The 18,720-nt window shown below is 47.0% G+C and overlaps 1 protein-coding gene and 1 long non-coding RNA gene across 2 annotated transcripts in view; both read right to left on the bottom strand.

Moving 5' to 3' along the window:
- LOC307206967 (scaffold attachment factor B1-like) overlaps positions 1–16,800 on the bottom strand; it is a 39,855-nt gene extending 23,055 nt beyond the window's left edge. Inside the window, exons 1-8 of the mRNA XM_079960510.1 lie at positions 16,512–16,800; positions 10,910–10,997; positions 10,461–10,525; positions 10,158–10,355; positions 9,701–9,763; positions 5,416–5,443; positions 3,975–4,503; positions 3,439–3,485 (exon numbers count right to left, since the gene is read on the bottom strand). Coding sequence (XP_079816636.1) covers positions 3,439–3,485; positions 3,975–4,503; positions 5,416–5,443; positions 9,701–9,763; positions 10,158–10,355; positions 10,461–10,525; positions 10,910–10,997; positions 16,512–16,781 — 1,288 coding nt within the window. The 5' untranslated portion in view covers positions 16,782–16,800. The remainder of the gene's footprint in view (positions 1–3,438; positions 3,486–3,974; positions 4,504–5,415; positions 5,444–9,700; positions 9,764–10,157; positions 10,356–10,460; positions 10,526–10,909; positions 10,998–16,511) is intronic.
- On the bottom strand, positions 2,325–3,022 carry LOC307207289. The gene is made up of 2 exons (XR_013834611.1): positions 2,921–3,022; positions 2,325–2,479 (listed from the first exon to the last, which is right to left on the bottom strand). It is a non-coding gene; the product is annotated as an uncharacterized lncRNA (long non-coding RNA).
- Positions 16,801–18,720: the final 1,920 nt, after the last annotated feature.

Below are 18,720 nucleotides of genomic sequence, written 5' to 3'. Positions count from 1 at the left end.
GAGCAGAATTTCAAAAGCTTGGGAGTCTCTGGACCCCCCCCCCCCCCTTCTCTCTCTCACACACACACACACAGCGTCCAAATCAGGCTCTTCCCCATGAGAGGGAGGCATAGCTACATTGTCACTTCCACGAGGAAGAAGTGGCTCGACTGATGTGGCCAAAAGTCATTTTGTACTTCGCCCCTAGAATGAGTTCCCAGGCTTGACGAGCCCATTTCTTTCTAAGAGTTTTCATTAAAGGATTTTCTCGTCTTTCAATTGTACATGTGTTGTCTCCATTTCAGAATTTTCTCTACAGGTCATTTACCTTTGATGCAAGGTGTTAATGTTGTATATAGTATAAGGTCAGGGGAGAAGAAAGGTGGGGGAGAGAGAGCAGTGGGACGCGTGGTGGTAAACTTGCATTCTTTTACTTAGTGTATGTGTGAGCTTTTTGTGTCGGCGTCATTTGGGTAGATTCTCTTTCCATTCATTAGTTTTCATTGGTCGGGGGGGGTGGGGCTGGGGTTGCCTTCAGTTGACTGCAGCTGAAAGGGAAGGGGTTGTTAGGTCAAGTTATCCATAACAATTCGTATGCTTTCGGTGGGTTCTTGTTGTTGGGCTGTGTGCATAATAAAGGGGAACACTGGGTCGAAGGCATCCTCTTTTATCTGTCCCCGTGTTAGTTTCAATCTTTTGGTTAGCTTTCCTAGTAAGGCTGTTTCCCATACGATTTGGTACCAGTGGTCCATGTTCACTCCTGGCAGGTCTCTCCAGTGTCTGGCTATCATGCTCCTGGCTGCTGAGAGTAGGTGGGTTATAAGCTCTTTGATAGTGTGTGAGCGTTATTGTCTTGGAAAATATTCAACAGGGCCTATTCTGAGGTGGCTTCTTCTAAGGGCAGTCTATTATTACTATTATCATCATCTTTTACATAAAGGTACCCCTGCCCGTACAGGCCAGTCGTGTCCGACTCTAGGGTTGTGCGCCCATCTCACTTAAGGGGCCGGGGGCCAGCGCTGTCCAAGAGACACTTCCGGGTCACGTGGCCAGCGTGACGAAGCTGCTCTGGCGAGCCAGGGCCAGCGCAGCACACGGAAACGCCGTTTACCTTCCCGCTATAAAGCGCTACCTATTTATCTACTTGCACTTAGGGGTGCTTTCGAACTGCTAGGTGGGCAGGAACTGGGGCCGAAAGACGGGAGCTCACCCTGCCGCGGGGATTCGAACCGCCGACCATGCGATCGGCAAGCCCTAGGCGCTGAGGTTTTACCCACAGCGCCACCCGCGTCCCTTCTTTTACATACAGTGAGTTAAAAAAAGTGAGTTAAAAAAAGAGTTAATAGTTTTCCCAAGTTAATGAGAAATCCTGTAACATAAGGCACAGCACAACTACTCTCAAGAGAAAACATCTAGAGAGGCAAAACAACTGGCAGGATTGGAAAATTCCCCAGGGGATCCCACGCTTCCAGCTGATGCCTTTTGGGGGGCCAGTTTCTCAACAGGTGATACACTTGAAGCCCCCATATACCCCAGCCACACTGGGTGGACACAGCTCCTTTTTAGCAAGGCCTGGCATAGGAAGTTGGTCCAATTAGCTCAGTGTTGCCTACACTGACTGGCAACAGCCTTCCAGGGCTCCAGACCAGGAGTTTATCCCAGCCCCAACTGGAGATGTCATGAATTCAGTTGGGGCTTTCTGCATTCAAAAGAGGTGCTCTGTCACTGAGCTTTGGCCCTTAACCTTCCTCTTTCATGACAGGGAAAACAGCACCTAAACTCTGTGAGTTATGGCCAGGGGCTCTGGGAATGGCTCCCTTCTAGTCATATTAGTATTATGGGAAGGCAGCCAGGTAAATTAGATATTTCAGAGTGCAACAGTAGCTAGGACACGATACATCTGGTCCCAAGGTTGCATTTCAGTTTCATGATGGCCTTTGACGGCTCAAAATAAACAATTATCATCTGGTACTGGGCGACCGGAATAAGCTTGCACCATCTTTCGTTGCAGTCATACTCATGAGTAGAATCGCAGATTTTTTTGTGGCATTGGATTATCCTTTGTGTCCCTTCCAATGCAGGAATCACAGCTAAAGAATCCCTGTCAGATGGCCATCCAATCTCTGCTTGAAAACATCCAGTAAAGGGGAGTTCTGTTCCACTGACATGCAGCTATTACTGTTAAGAAAGGTCTTCCCAATGTTTAGCCAGAATATTCTTTCATATGAATCCATTGGTCCCAGTCCTATCCCCTCTGGAGCAGAAAACAAGCTTGCTCCATCTTCCAAGTGACAGCCCTTCAGATATCTGAAGATGGCTTTTCTATCAACTCTCTATTCCCCCCCCCAGGCTAAACATATCCAACTCCTTCAACTGTTGCTCATAAGGCTTGGTTTCCAGACCCTTGATCGTTCTGATAATCCTCCTCTGTGCACATTCCAGTTTCCCAATATTCTATGTAAGCGGTTCCCAGAATCGGACCAAGAACCCAAGGTGGAGTCTGGATGTCAAGGAACTGCCATCGGAGACAGGAGAGGAGGTAAGGCGCAGTAGCGATGCAGGAGAGGGACCCAGTAGGGAGAGAGAGATCACTTCCGCTGGGGAAGGAAATCGGAGGGACATCAGGAAGAAAGGGGAGCCTGGGAGGACTTTGGAGAGAGGGGTCCAAGATACTTCTACAGAGACCAGCGGGGAGAGCATGGGACCTCCGCTGGGCACGCCCACGCTGCGCAGAAAGCTTCCGCGCAGAGAAGCTAGGCGGAGACTTGGTGTCAAAGAACTTTTATGTTGGAGTAAGTTCAGGAAACGCCCACTGACGGATTCTGCCAGTGATTGAGACAGCCACGGAGGAAGGGCTGTCCAGCCGGGGAAAAGTTTGACCAAACTACTCAGCTTGGAGCAGTTTGCAGCTTACGCACAAGCAACCCCCATATCCCATTACACTAGCCAAGGCAAAATAGAGCAGTACTATGACACCAGATTTCTGTTGATGCAGCCCAGAATTGCATTAACTTTTTTTTTTGGGGGGGGGGCTATTACATGACTCATGTTAAGCACGTCAAGAAGGACGAAGTCATGTCCGTTATTCTAAATACAGTGGTGCCCCGCAAGACGAATGCCTCGCAAGACGGAAAACCCGCTAGACGTAAGAGTTTTCCGTTTTGGAAGCGCTTTGCAAAATGAATTTCCTATGGGCTTGCTTCGCAAGACGAAAATGTCTTGCGAGTTCCTGCGGTCCCCCCCCTTTTTCTAAGCCGCTTATCCGCTAGGCCGATAAAAGCCACTAAACCGCTAAGCCGTCAATGGACTTGCTTTGCAAGACGAAAAAACCGCTAGACAAAAAGATTCGCGGAACGGATTCTTTTCGTCTTGCGAGGCACCACTGTAAATAAATCAAATAGCATCAAAGGAAGGCTGAGTTCTGCCTATGCACAGGCACCAATATTTAAAAACATATACCTTTCTCCTCTTTGGAAGCTGGCTTTTCATCTTTGATCTCCTCAGGACTAAAGGAGAAAGAAGGAGAAAAAGAAAAGAAAAACCAATCAGGAAAGAAAATAAGGCAAATTAATATAATAGATATATATATATATAGTACACTAGAACTCAATACCTACCAGAATTAGTTGTATAAAAAAAGAAAATAAAAATAAGAAAAGCCAACAATGAAAAACATCTTGCTAAGATAGGTACGGGAAGTAAACCTTAAAGACGGAACATCTTACAGACAATTAAAGGCAAAGATTTAAGAAAACAACCTCTGAAGGTTGTAAAAAAGAAATCAAACCTTTCTGGGGTTTTTTTTTTTAATTGTACATGGGGAAGGGGGAAAACAAAACCTAAAAGATGGCTTTTATAATAAGGTAACAGAATTTCAGTACGCTTGCAGGCCAATATGAAGAAAAACAGTGACCCTGATCTCTTACAGACCAACGAGATTTTTTTTAAAAAAAAGAAAAAGAGAGCATCTGGTCTAAAACGGAGAAAAAACAAACCTCGTGTTCTGATCACCACCCTCTTGGGCAGAGGACTCTTCCTCACAATTAGCCTTGGCTTCCATCTTCTCGGCATCTTGGCTAACCACCTGGAAACCTGCGTCCTTCTCCGCAGTTTCCTCACTACTGGCTTCCAGAGTTTGGGCTGCTTTGCTACTCTCATCACTTCCTTCTCCTCCTCCTCCTGCTCCTCCACCACCACCACAACTGCTCTCTACCGCTAAAGAGTCAGAGTCCAGGTTAGCTTCCTCTACTGTCTCTTCGCTCGGCTCCCCTTTCGCTACCACTAAGTGCTTCGCTTCATCCTCCTCGCTCCTGGACGCAGCCTGGCCTGACTGGCTGTCCGTATCTAAAAGCTCTTCGTCCGACTGAGCGACGGCAGTGGTAAGTGCGTCTTCCTCTTCCTGGGCTTCCTGTTTGACCGGCAACGAGATATTCTCTTCCTGTGCCTGCTCTGCTTCAGGAGCTTCTTCTTTAAGGGGCTCAGATTTACAAGTGTCACCCAAAATGTCGAGCATTTTCTCATTTTCTATGGATTTAACAGGAATAGAATGGCACAAGGTTTAATCACCAGGGAAACACAGCAAAGACAAATGCGGAACGGGCATGGCTGCCAGACTTAACACTGAGAGAACGGCTAAGGCTACACAGAGACTGGAAAACCCCTTGGGTATACCACATTCAAATGCCTAACGCTAACTAGACATGGTTTATTATAGCAAGATCATAAGTTATGAAGAAGAAAACGACCCTATTAGTTTAATGAAAACCTTCTGGCTCGTTCTTGAAAAGTCTTCAAGAGGTTTGTTCTTCCCAAATTCCAAGAGGCTTAAATAGAAATGAATCAAAGAACACAAAATTCCATTTCAAATTCTGAATTGCTTTCTCTCTTTTTGTTTAAGGCAGGGCGGTCCAACATGTCAACTGGAACATCTTCTGATGGTGTGAACATGTGAAAGTCCAAGAAAGGAAACAGTATTATGGAATTTCCAAGTAGAACCTCTTGTCTTCCTTCTTCTGTTACGCCGTAACTCACTTAAAAACACTGTATTTCCCCTATAACTTTTAAACTGCCTTCACTATTCTCCCCGATCACACAATCATATATTACAACCTGTGCTACAGGTAGAAATCTTTTGCTTTCATATGCGATGCTAACATTTCTTCTAGTGCATTTGTGAAGCTAAATAGAGATTATTATTATTTTTCTCTTTAAAAAAAAAAAGAACATTTCAGGTCTAGAGGAAGCAACTGCGAAACGAAAGGTGTTACTTCTCAGAGCTAGCAATAAGGGTTACCGTAGGTTTAAAATCTTAATGAACTTTGGAATGACGTGGATTGTTGACTACTTAGTAATGTAAGAAGTCTAGTTAGTTAAAGTCCTGGGCCTTTTCTCCACCTCATTTTAAAAATCAGCTAGAAGAAATTAATCGAAAGGTACCTGGCTCTGAATGTTGCTCTCCCAAGTCCTGAAAGAAGAAAATGGTGTGGTGTTAAATGGCGCAAAAAGAGGCCTCAAATAGTTCATACAGTAAGCCCGCAACCTATGCACATTTAACTTGTGCACACTCAGTATTATGCACTTGGCAAAAAAATAATATTAAAATAAAAATCATGGGGGGGGGGGAGAGACTTCAGCAATCCCAGCTGCCATGGCACCTAATGTGTTTTCACGATAAAAAATTCTCGTTTCAAGGCCATTCCCCAGAATGTAACCCCCCTGTAAGTTGAGGGCTTCCTGTGCTGCGTTAAACTGCAATACTATGCATTAATATGTACAGTTCTGCACCATAGAGACAGTTGAATCCAAGCAAGGCCATGCCCTATTGCAGGGAACTTGTAGCCCTCCAGATGCTGTTGAACTTCCAACTACAGTCATGCCTTGGATCCCGAACGCCTTGGTACTCAGACGTTTTGGCTCCCGAACCATAGCTGTCACCATTCAGATTTGAAAATAAGGGATCAGCAGCCTCACCCGGGGACAGTCGACGGGATATCTAACAATCTGGGATAGCAGCGGGAAACGGCGCTGGAATAAGGGAATTTCCTGCCAAAAAAGGGAAGGTTGGCAGCTATGTCCTGAACGCCGCAAATCTGGAAGTGAGTATTCCGGTTGGCGACCGTTCTTTGGAATCGAACATCCGACGGGGCTTCCGCAGCTTCCAATTGGCTGCAGGATCTTCCTGCAGCCAATCAGAAGCCATGCTTTGGTTTCTGAATGTTTTGGAAGTCGAGGAAGTCCAGGCAGCAGAGGAATGATGGCTGAAAAGGACAAATCTTGGGGTCTGCTACTTAAAGCGTTTCCCAACTTAGCTACAGTCTAGCCCCGCAGATCTTTGATCGGTCACAAAACAAGAGACTTCAGCCAAGCAAAGAAGCAAATCAGAAGCCAGTAGGCCTGATAGTTTATTTCATGGATAGGTAAACTAAGGCCCGGGGACCATATCCGGCCCAATCACCTTTCTAAATCTGGCCTGCAGACGGTCTGGGAATCAGCGTGTTTTTACATGAGTAGAATGTGCCCTTTTATTTAAAATGCACCTCTGGGTTATTGGTGGGGCTTAAGAATTTGTTCATCCCCCCCCCAAAAAAAATAATAGCCCGGCCCCCCACGAAGTCTGAGGGACAGTGGACTGCCCCCCTGCTGAAAAAGTTTGCTGACCCTTGGTTTATTTGTTGTAACAAAGGAAGAAACCCAACACAAAGGTTACATGAGTCTTTAAAGGTTTCCCCAGTTTCCCGCATTAGATTTTTCAGTGTCTTAAAAACAGCCACAAAGTTAGACACCTTACTTTACAAAGTATAAACACAAATGGCCTCAAGCCCAAGAAGCTTCCAACATAAATTTTAGCTCTAGAAAAATAACAGAGGGAGGAGAGGGAGAGGCAAATAAGGGTAGAATGTATAATTATTTCAGGCTTAGGAGATGGAAACTAGAGTGTGTGTCAAGGATTGTGGATAGGATTTAGGCCCATAACTATTGTCCCAATACAGGAAGCAAATTCAATGCAGTAATTTATTTCAGCTGTGAAATAAATTTATAATTTCCAAAGAGCCTATGATTTCTGCAAAGCTGGTTATAATTGCTCAGAATCATAGAATTACAGTACAGTGGTACCTCGGGTTACATTTGCTTTAGGTTACATACGCTTCAGGTTACAGACTCCGCTAACCCAGAAATAGTACCTCAGGTTAAGAACTTTGCTTCAGGATGAGAACAGAAATTGTGCTCCGGCAGCGTGGCAGCAGCAGGAGGCCCCATTAGCTAAAGTGATGCTTCAGGTTAAGAACAGTTTCAGGTTAAGAACGGACCTCTGGAACGAATTAAGTACTTAACCCAAGGTACCACTGTATAGAGTTGGAAGGGACCCGAGGGTCATTTAGTCCAACCCCCTACAACGTAGGAATCCCAACTAAAGGATCCATGGCAGACGGCCATCCAACCTCTGCTTAAAAACCTCCAAGGAAGGAGAAGCCCCCACCTCTTCTGGGAGTCTGTTCCACTGTCTAACAGCTCTTACTGTCACAAAGTTCTTCCTGATATTTAGTCGGAATCTTCCTTTTTGTAACTTAGTTTGGGTCGTATCCATCTTCCACGTGACAGCCCTTTAGACATTTGAAAATGGCTATCAGTCTCCTCTTAAGGCTAAATACACCCAACTCCCCGAACTTCTGTTCCTCATCTTGGTCACCCTCCTCTGCACATGTTCTAGCTTGTAAAAGGTAAAGGTAAAGGTTGTGCGCCCATCTCACTTAAGAGGCCAGGGGCCAGCACTTCCGGGTCACGTGGCCAGCGTGACATCGCTGCTCTGGCGAGCCAAAGCCGCACACGGAAATGCCGTTTACCTTCCCGCTGGTAAGCGGTCCCTATTTATCTACTTGCACCCGGAGGTGCTTTCGAACTGCTAGGTTGGCAGGCGCTGGGACCGAGCAGCGGGAGCGCACCCCGCCGCAGGGATTCGAACCGCCGACCTTTCGATCGGCAAGCCCTAGGCGCTGAGGCTTTAACCCACAGCGCCACCTGCGTCCCTTGTTCTAGCTTGTGGATATCCTTAAATTGTGGTGCCCAGAACGGAACACAGGATTCTAGGTGTGGGCTGACCAAGGTAGAATGAAGCGGGACTATTACCGTATTTTTCGCCCCATAGGACACACTTAGTTTTTTTTTGGGGGGGGGGACAAAGAAAAAAAATCCCCCCCCCAGGCGTGGGGGGAAGCCTGAGCTTCCCCTGACCCCAGCCCCGAGAACAGCCTGCTATCCGCAAGCCTAGGGAGCCCAGCGGGAAGTCGCCCCAGTCTCCCCAGGCTTGCGGAGAGGTGCGCAAAGCCCGGGCGCGCTCTTCAGCGCGCCCCGGGCGTCGGAATGCAGGCAGCTCTGCGCAACCCTTGGGAGACCGGCGCAACTTCGCGCCAGGCTCCCTAGGGTTGCGCAGAGCTGCCTGAAGCTTGCATTCGCCCCATAGGACGCACACACATTTCCCCTTCATTTTTGGAGGGGGAAAAGTGCATCCTTTAGGGTGAAAAATACGGTACTTAAAACTGTGTGGATGTTTCTAGGCCTTATGGATATGAATATACTATAACTTACATGAATTGTGTGGGGAAACTTCTGTTAAAGATCTCCAAATAAGATTTCCAGTAGTTAAGCAGCAATGGCTCTGAGATCCTACTACTTTTTTTGTTCCTCTCTACAATTACCATAGATAGGAAAAGTATGTGATATTTGCTGTGGCAAATAAAATTATCCTTATTGGCCATCAGCTTCCAGCTTTAAACAGGACAGAAAATAAATACTCAATTAAAAACACAGAGGGCTGAATCCAACTAGGTTCTATTCAGCATAGATTCGAGTTAGTCACATCCATTAATTTTATCTGGCCAACTCCAAGCATGGCTTACACCAGATAACAAGTTTCTCTCGAATAATAATTTGGTTAATAGTAAATAATGTTGAATATAGGCAATGACCGATTTATGCATGTCTGATCGATGCAGAATTGTGCAGTGCCGAAATGCTTTACATGGGCCTCGCCAACGTGTGGGGGCCCAGAACGTAACCCCCACGAAAATGAGGATAAGCTTGTATATTTTAGCTCTACAGATAATCTCTAACCTGAATCGGTACCCCAGCCAGATTAATGGGGATAAGATACTTTTCTATATCAAGGAAAAGCCAATCTGATAGCTTTTAAAATATGAATGTTTACAATTTTACCTGTTAGGCACATGCAATTTTCACCTTGTGAAAATAGTCTGCTCTAGTTTATCTAGTCACTATCAGATCTTGCTTCAAACTGTCAGTCACAAACATTTCATTATTGTCTGTTGGGTCAAGATAGGGAAGCAGAGAAGAACAATGAAAAAAGAAGCAAAGGCCAATTTGCCAAGTTTGAAAGTTCCTATACTCTCATAGCTATTGTCACAAATGGTCATGGCTGCTAGTCACGTGCCTTAATTTCAACAGGTCTATTCTGAATTGACAAATGTTGGGTACAACGCATTGCCTTGATTTAAATCAGTCCCAGCTGTTTATGCACTGAGGTTACCATTCACACTAGGAAATGAGGAGCTCAGAAACCTTTTGATTTGACTTGCATGGAAGCTAAATATTAGGTGAAGCCTAAACACAGTCTCTATTACAACAACTACAGAAAAGCAATTTGCTAGCTCAGGGCTCCAGAATATGATCAAGCTGACAGGTATTGATCAAGAGACAGGTACATTACCTTCACTGCAGTTAAACCAGGTGAAGTAGCGTCAAGCAGATCATCAAGTTCTTCACCATTCTCCTGAGAAGAAAAAAAGGTATTCCTTACAGACTAAAAATGCTTAGAACTACCAGTGCTTGAAGCAATGATGTAAGAAGTCACAAAAAGAGTTAACTGTTACCAGCCAGCCTTCCCTTCTGTACTGAACCACAAAATGTTTGCAAACATTCCAAATTCTGAAGTGAAGGTGTGGGCAACACAATGTTGACACATAAGGACACAAAGTGAGGAAGAGGGACTACCTGTGACAGTTAAGAGGGCTGTGCGTGCTGTTTGAACCAAATACACACACACACACTCCAAGGAAAGAATGGTGATTAGACTGGGGTGTGCAGGGCTGAATTTTCCACACAATTCACCAGCACAAATCTTGGGTTTGCACCACAAGAGGAGATGCCACCAACCAATTACTGACCTCGCTTTCCATTAGCTGTTCAGGAAGTTCTTTCATTTCCGCATCAATGTTATCTTTGTCAGAGTCGAGAAGGTTCTCAGAGCTATAGTCATCTCCACAATCAACAGCACTGGTGTTATCTATTTCGGCTTCGTCTAAAATGCTAATATCCATCACGTCCATATCCTGGATGTTATCTGAACTTGCTTCAATATCCTCCTGTAAAGGGGGTGGGGAGGGTAAATAAAAAAGGAAACTGCAATGCCTGTAGCTTGAAAACAGCGCTTGTAAGGAACACCAAGTCACTTTTCTCCTTCCCCTTACCTGTTCATCTCTCGAGTTTTCCTCCAACCCGTTATCTTCTCCACCTTCTTCCTCTGGCTTACGCCCTAAAAACCAGCAAACAGATTGGAGGCTCATCAGGTGTTTTCCAGGCACTGTGCAAGGTTTTTTTATACACACACACACACACACACACACACGGCCCTGCCCTCAAGTCTTACAATCTAATAGACACTGCTTAAACAGAGAGAGATATGAGGTGGGGGAAGTGGAAAACATTTAAATCTAGGTGCCCAAACTTATACAAGCTACCCATTTTGCAAATAACTAAATAAAATATTTGTATAGCTGACCCAGAAAATCCAAACTAGCACAAAATCTGCACACGCTAACGAGCTGGTCTAGAAAGAGAACAGCTGTTCACAAGATAAAAAAGCAAATTAAATCTGCAAGAGGGCCAAGAGTGCAAGCACATCCATCCCATTCCATACCTTTCACTGTTCTTTTGGGAGTTCTCTTGCCGGGGCTCTCTGCCACCACAGTAATTTCATCAGGATTTCCCCCTTCTTCCTCAATGGTCTGTTAGGAAGAAAAGATTGTGTGCATTTCAGAAACAGCAAATGTCTTATTTTATATTACTTGCACATTTTGTAGGATTCTCTGCAAGGAAGCTCAGCAACGCCAAATCTGCCCTGCATTCAAGAAAGGCAGTATTCATTCTGTCTTCATGATGTACACCTTTCACTGCATCCCTAAATTTCGCCACTCTTACTCAGGACAATTAACCACTTCCTACAGCAAGGGACGCGGGTGGCGCTGTGGGTTAAACCACAGGTCCCTGCTCCTGCCAACCTAGCAGTTCGAAAGCACGTCAAAGTTCAAGTAGATAAATAGGTACCGCTCCAGAGGGAAGGTAAACGGCGTTTCCGTGCGCTGCTCTGGTTCGCCAGAAGCGGCTTAGTCAAGGTGGCCACATGACCCGGAAGCTGTACGCCGGCTCCCTCGGCCAGTAAAGTGAGATGAGCGCCACAACCCCAGAGTCGGCCACAACTGGACCTAATGGTCAGGGGTCCCTTTACCTTTACCCCCACAGCACCTTCTGTATTTTCCATTTTAACATGCCATTTTTCTTCCTCCTCCCATCATCTGGCCTTCCTCACAGCCCATTCCTACTTGCCACCCCACTTCTCCCACTCCCTATTTCTCTCTTCTCGCCCCTGCCACAAACACATCCCCCCTGTCTTCTTCCCTTTGAAACCGCCCCTTAATCCCCTCCTCTCTTCCCCCCCTCCCAAATTCTTTTTTCTTCCTCCCTCTCCCTCCTGGAGTAACCCCAATCCCCCTTTCATTTCAGTTATTATTGTGATTTCAGTTATTTCAGTGCAGTATCATCCAATCCCAACTTCAGGCGCCTTCTTTCCATAGCAAATCCCCTCTTCATTACTTTCTCCTTCCTTGTGATTCCACCCACTGTATGATCTCATTCTCTCATCATCTACCCCACAGCAACCCCAGTGCCCCTCATCTCATTTACCTCTGGGTCATCTAATCTGTCTTTTAAATGGAGCCTTCTCCACCCCAGCCAGTCCCATCACCAGGACCTTGCTCCCTTTAATTCTACCCAATTCCTTATCATCTCATTGACTTCACCATCATTCAACCTACTTCTCTCCCCCCTCCCCAGTTCTCTCCCATCCTTCACATGACTGTATTGCGGGTATTGTTTTCGTTTGTTACTGTGGTGTGAACTTTTGTGTTTTTATATTGTAAGTCGCCTTGTGATCCTTGGATGACAAGCAGCATAGGATCACCATCATCTGATCCCATCTGTAGGAGCCCCGCGCCCCACAACTGACAAACCCCAACACCACCTCCTTCTCCCTCCTTTTAATTCCACCCCTCAATCCCATCTTCTCCCCCTACAGAAACCAAAATCCTTTCTTGTTCAATTTGCTGGTTTTGACCTTTAAAGCCCTTCACGGCCTAGGACCCTTGTACCTACAGGACCTCCTCTCCCGGTATGCCTTGTGGAGGACCTTAAGGCCCATAAATAGCAACACCCTAGAGGTCCTGGGCCCTAAGGAAGTCAGATTAGCCTCAACCAGAGCCAGGGCCTTTTCAACACTGGCTCCGGCCTGGTGGAACACTCTGTCTCATGAGACCAGGGCCCTGCTGGATCTGATTTCTTTTCGCAGGGCCTGTAAGACAGAGTTGTTCTGCCTGGCCTTTGGCTTGGAATCAACTTGATCCCCTCTCCTCCTCCCCCCCCCTCGTTTTCCTTTTCTCCTTCTGTGATGGAACTCCTATCTGGGGACTTCCCTGGCTTTTTTTTTGGCCCTCGTAAGACCAGTCTGGATAGTTGGCCTTGGTGAAGATTTGACGTTTTTATCCCCAAAAAGTTTTTGATTTGAGTTTCTACAGAAATGAGGCTGCATCTTAATGTTGTATTTTAATCTTGTTTTTAAGTTGTATTTTAATCAATTGTTTTTATACCTGGTGTTAGCTGCCCTGAGCCCGGTCTTGGCTGGGGAGGGTGGGGTATAAATAAATTAATAAATTATTATTTCACTGTTATCAGTCCTTAACCCCACCTTCTTTCCTTTGATTCCACTCAATCCCTGCTGCCCTGAAAGAACCCCAATCACATATTCACTTCTGAATCATCCAATCACCTATTTAGATGTCTACTTCCGGCTCCCCCTTGCAGGAAACCAAAGCCCAACATCCTAACTTTCCTCCCCAAACCAAACCCATAACTCTCCCGCTTTTTTTATTCCTTCTCTTGTTCCAATTATCCTACCCGAAACCCCAATATTCCCTCATCTCATTTGCCGTAATCCAACCCCACATTTAGGACCCCCCTCAAAGTCCATCACCTTCATTCTACACTAAAATTCCATTCCTGAATCCCATCCTGCCCCCTGCAGCAACCCCAAACCTGCCTCATTTACTTTAGGGTCATCTGGTTTTCTATAAAAAGGAGATTCCCTCCTGCACCCCCCAAAAATCCCATCACCATCTTTTCCATCCTCACCAAAATCCAAACCCTGTCATCATTATTATCACTGTCCCCTTCCCAGCAAACTCCATCTCATTTACGTTACCATCATCTAATGCAGTGTTTCTCAACCTTGGGCTTACAGCTGTTTTCGGACTACAATTCCCATCATACCTGACCACTGGTCTTGCTAGCTAAGGATGATGGGAGTTTTAGTCCAAAAACAGCTGGAGGCCCAAGGTTGGGAAATGCTGATCTAATGCTGCACCAGGTTTAGAAGCCTCCTTCTCCCCACATCCCGCCAGTAAATCCCATCATCATAATCTCACCCACTTAATTCCACCCTCAACCCCCTCTTTCAATGACCCCCAACCCATCATCTTATTTACTTCAGGGGTCGCTATGGATGTGAAGGTCCGGAATAACAACAACACAGTATGAATATCATTTAATTTTTACTCCTCCCCAAGGAGCCCAGGGTGGCAAGCAAGATACATGATTAAAAAACAAAAGCAAATAGGTGGGGGAGGGGGATAAACAGTCCCCCTCCCCACATATCATTTGCTTATGGGGCACTGGGGATGTGAGCACCTGGGAAAACAATAATATTAAGTGTTTACAATTAACATTTACACCCCCCCCCCGGAGGCCCACAAGGTACATAACTGAAAAATAAAAACAAAGCAAATATCGGAGAGGGGGAATCCCACAACCTCTCATTTGTTTAAGGGGAACTAGGGATGTGGGCACCAGGAAAAACCAGTAATACAGTGTTAGCATTTATATTTACAGGGAGGTTTCTAAATGTCTGAGGGTTTTTTCTGTGTTTTGATATTTCGTTGGAAGTGGCCTGGAGTGGCTGGGGCAACCCATATGGACGGCATATAAATAATAAAATTACTACTATGATTATTGGAGCCCAAGGCGTCAAAAGAGATATACGGTTTTTAAAACTTAAAATTAATCCCCACCCCCCAAAACACCCGCGTCTTCACATCACTACGGACCCCGAAGCAATGATGATGATGTGCGGGTGTGAAAACAAAAAAAAATGGGGGGGTCCTCCCCCCTCCCCCAATTTACTTCAGAGTCAAGGAAAACAAGTTCACATCTGTAGCCTTTTCCCCAAGGTGGAAAAAACAAAAACAGCTGTGCCATTAGAAAAACAAGAAGAATCAGGGTGGGGGGGAGGGGAAAATAAAAGGAAAAACCCTCCCAACACCCTTTTCCCCAGAAGCAAATGCGGGTGGTGGTGGGGAGACATAGTAAAATGGGGGGGGGCAAGAAAATGTACCCCCCACCGCTCTTCAATGTTTATAATTTATTTTATTTATTGAATTTATATGTGGGGGTGGGGAGACACACAGTAAAGTGGGGGAGGGGGAAGCAGCAAGAAACTGGATTCCCCCCCACCTTCCATGTTTCCGTTCATATATTATTTATTTATTGAATTTATATGCGCGGGGGGGGGGGGGGAGAGAGAGACACAGGAATACGGGGGAGGGGCAAGAACCTGGACTCCCCCCCCCTTCCACGTTTATTTTTTATTTATTTATTGAATTTATATACGAGGAGAAAAATAGGAAAATGGAGGGGCAAGAACCTGGACTCCCCCCCCCCCGTTTATATTTTTTTTTACTTATTGAATTTATATACGAGGAGAAAAATGGGAAAATGGAGGGGCAAGAACCTGGACTCTCCCCCCCCCTTCCATGTTTCCGTTTCTATTTTATTTATTCGATGAATTTATATGCGGGAGGGGGGGGGAGACACACAGGAATACGGGGGAGGGGCAAGAACCTGGACACCCCCTTTCTATATTTCCGTTATTCATTTCTTGGATTTATATACCGCCCTATATACCCGGAGATCTCAGTATTATCGTCGGGGGGGGGGGGGGCTTCCATTCTCCGTTTTCCAGAAGCAAACGACGAGAGGGAGGGCAAGAACCTGGACCTCCCCCCCTTCCATATTTCCGTTTATATTTTATTCATTTCTTGGATTTATATACTCTCAGTATTATCGTCGGGGGGGGGCCTTCCATTCTCCGTTTTTCAGAAGCAAACGACGAGAGGGAGGGCAAGAACCTGGACCTCCCCCCTCCCTTCCATATTTCCGTTTATATTTTATTCATTTCTTGATTTATATACCGCCCTATATACCCGGAGATCTCAGTATTATCGTCGGGGGGGGGGCTTCGTTTTTCAGAAGCAAACGGGGGGTGGGAACACACGACGAGAAACCGCGGGGGGGGGGAAGATGGTGGTTTGTGCTCCCCCCTCCATGTTTTCTTCCCCCCCCCCCGCAACCGGCCTTCACTCAGTATTATCGTCGGGGGGGGGGACTTCCTCTCTCCGTTCTTCAGAAGCAAACGGGGGTGGGACACACGACGAATAACCGCGGGGGGGATGGTGGTTTGTGCTCCCCCCTCCATGTTTTCGTCCCCCCCCCGCAACCGGCCTTCACTCAGTATTATCGTCCGGGGGGGGGGCTTCCTCTCTCCGTTTTTCAGAAGCAAACGGGGGGTGGGGGCTGGGACACACGACGAATAACCGGGGGGGTGGTGGTTTGTGCTCCCCCCTCCATGTTTTCGTGTCCCCCCCCCGCAACCGGCCTTCACTCAGTATTATCGTCGGGGGGGGGCCTTCGTTTTTCAGAAGCAAACGGGGGGGTGGGGGTGGGAACACACGACGAATAACCGCGGGGGGGGATGGTGGTTTGTGCTTCCCCCTCCATGTTTTCGTCCCCCCCCCGCAACCGGCCTTCACTCAGTATTATCGTCGGGGGGGGGCTTCCTCTCTCCGTTTTTCAGAAGCAAACGGGGGTGGGACACACGACGAATAACCGCGGGGGGGGGAAGATGGTGGTTTGTGCTCCCCCCTCCATGTTTTCGTCCCCCCCCGCAACCGGCCTTCACTCAGTATTATCGTCGGGGGGGGGCTTTCCTCTCTCCGTTCTTCAGAAGCAAACGGGGGGTGGGGGGTGGGAACACACGACGAGAAACCGCGGGGGGGGGTTCGTGCTTCCCCCCAACCGGCCTTCCCTTTCAAACGAGGCCTCGCCGCCTCCCCACCCCCCCCCGCCCCACAACTCACGCTGCGGAGGCGCTCGAGGAGGACGCTCTTGTTGCCGCCGGTGTCCAAATTGCGGCGCTTCAGCTCGGCCCGCAGGTCGACCACGCGAAGGTCGCTCAGGCGACGCGTCGAGCCGGCCGGTGAGGCGGCCCCCGCCGCCGGCGAGGCGGCCCCCGCCGCTTTGCCCCCGCTGAGGGGGCACGAAGGAAGGAGGGCCGCCGCCGCCGCCGCCGCCGCGTCGTCTCCCCCCGCAGCAGAGGTTTCGCTCCCCTCAGCGGCCGCAGCTGCCATGGAGCCTTGAAGCGAAGCGCGACGGAAAGGGCAGGAGGAGGAGCAGCAGCGGCGGCGCCTCCGCTTTTCCCCTCATGAACCGCGTCCCGTCAGACAAAATGGCGGGAAGGCCCGACGACGACGACGACGACGCCGTAGCAGGGGAGGGCGAGTGCGCAGGCGCGGAGGACGCGCACGGACGTCGCTGGTGGTGGTGGGGGGGCGGAGAAGAGGACGAGGAGACGTCTGCGCTGGCTATAGAGCAGCAGGCGGGCGGGGAAACGCGCCATAGATTCCCGCGGAAGGGCATCTCCTAGAGCGGCTGCTTCCGGTTGTATGCCGCCGCCAGCCTTCCCGCCCGTAACGGGGAGGTTATGGACTGCAACTCCCATCAGCCCCCCTATGGCCATTGGCTTTGGGGCTGATGGGAGTTGTAGTCCAGGGGAAAAAAACACTAAGGCGGCAACTTGATTAATGGATTCCGTTTATATCCCCATTTTTTTTTCTTCCAAGGAGGGCAAGGTGGAGCACCTGGTCCCACCTTCCCATGCTCAAGAAGGTGCACGGCTCTGAGCTGGCCTTTCAATGGGTTTCTCAGTTGCCTTCTTGGCAGCCATCTTTTCTCAAGAGACAATGGAAGAGTGTGCTTTTGTGGGGAGGAAATAAATAAATTAAGGTCTTATGTATATAATAAAGGTGATGCATCTAATCATAGCCTGCATTTTTATTGAGGCTTGATCAGGGCCTGTATTTTAAAATGAGCTTAAAGATTTTCAAATGTTCATGCCAGGCAGAAGACCAGCTGCCTAAGAACCTTGGCAAGATGTTTATTCTCCTGGATAAGGGGGCCCCCTGATTTATAGCAGAAAACAATTCTCAAAGTCGTAAAAAGGGAATTACAGGCTAACAGCCAAGGTTACACTGACCCTACATATTACAGAAGATAAAAAAAGAGATAAACATAATTAAGAGTGGATAAATAGTAAAATAAAAACATGTGCCTCCCATTAAACTTGAGCCATATTTTCCTAAGGTTGAAAGGTCAAGAGCAGTGAAAAAGGCAACTGGCTTGGCTGGAGAAGAGGTTTTCTTTCTATCTTATTTTGAGGCTGTAAAATGTTCCTTCCTTTTTTACTTTGAAAAGGTTTATTCTTCTAAAAAGCTATCTATGTTATGTATTAAATATATTGGCTTAAATGTAATTATGCAAAGGAATTAGAAGCTAAGAAATGTTAAATCCTTATGCTAGATTCTTATTTCATATAGTTGGAAGAGATCACAGGGGCCATCAGCCATCAGCCCAGCCCCCCTGCCAAGCAGGAAACATCATTAGAGCACACATATGGTTGTCAGGCCTTTGTTTAAAAGACCTCCAAGAGAAGGAGATCTTTCAATGATGATGTGAACTCAAGATCCTTGACATCTGTTTAAGATAAAAATTTAAGATTAAACCATCTGTTTTGGAGGGCAATAGGGCGAGGTGAGCTGGTAATTAAGGTTCCTTGTTGAGACACATGTAAGATACATTACTACTTATTTGTCATTTATAGATAGAAGAATATATATCTTTTTGTTTCCCATAAAAGGACAAGAGGAAATGGGTGTATCTTTTGTGATTGGTTCTAGCAAACAGCCAATGGGAATTTCAACCAGGCTGATTGGACAGAGGCAGCCACAGGAGGAGCAAGGGGGCTGGATTAAGGAAATATAAGTGCTGGCCAGAATGGCAGGAGGGCAGGCCAGAGCTTGGTAACCATATACCACTGTGCCTCTCATTTATTTGTCTGACAAATAAATTATTATTTTAATTTCTCTATTGCTGCGTTGAATATTTCATTCCAGCTAAGCGTTAACCACAAGCAGGGTGCTACAAAGGTACCAAGCAAACACGTACATAGATATATAGGCCACATGTCTGAAGCTGCACAGGAGAGCAGCCATGGAGCCATTTTGACTCCCA

The sequence above is a fragment of the Podarcis cretensis genome, assembly GCF_951804945.1.
Source record: "Podarcis cretensis genome assembly, chromosome: 18".
In the NCBI taxonomy this organism is placed as follows: Eukaryota; Metazoa; Chordata; class Lepidosauria; order Squamata; family Lacertidae; genus Podarcis; species Podarcis cretensis.
This window is presented reverse-complemented; position numbering and strand designations above follow the sequence as displayed.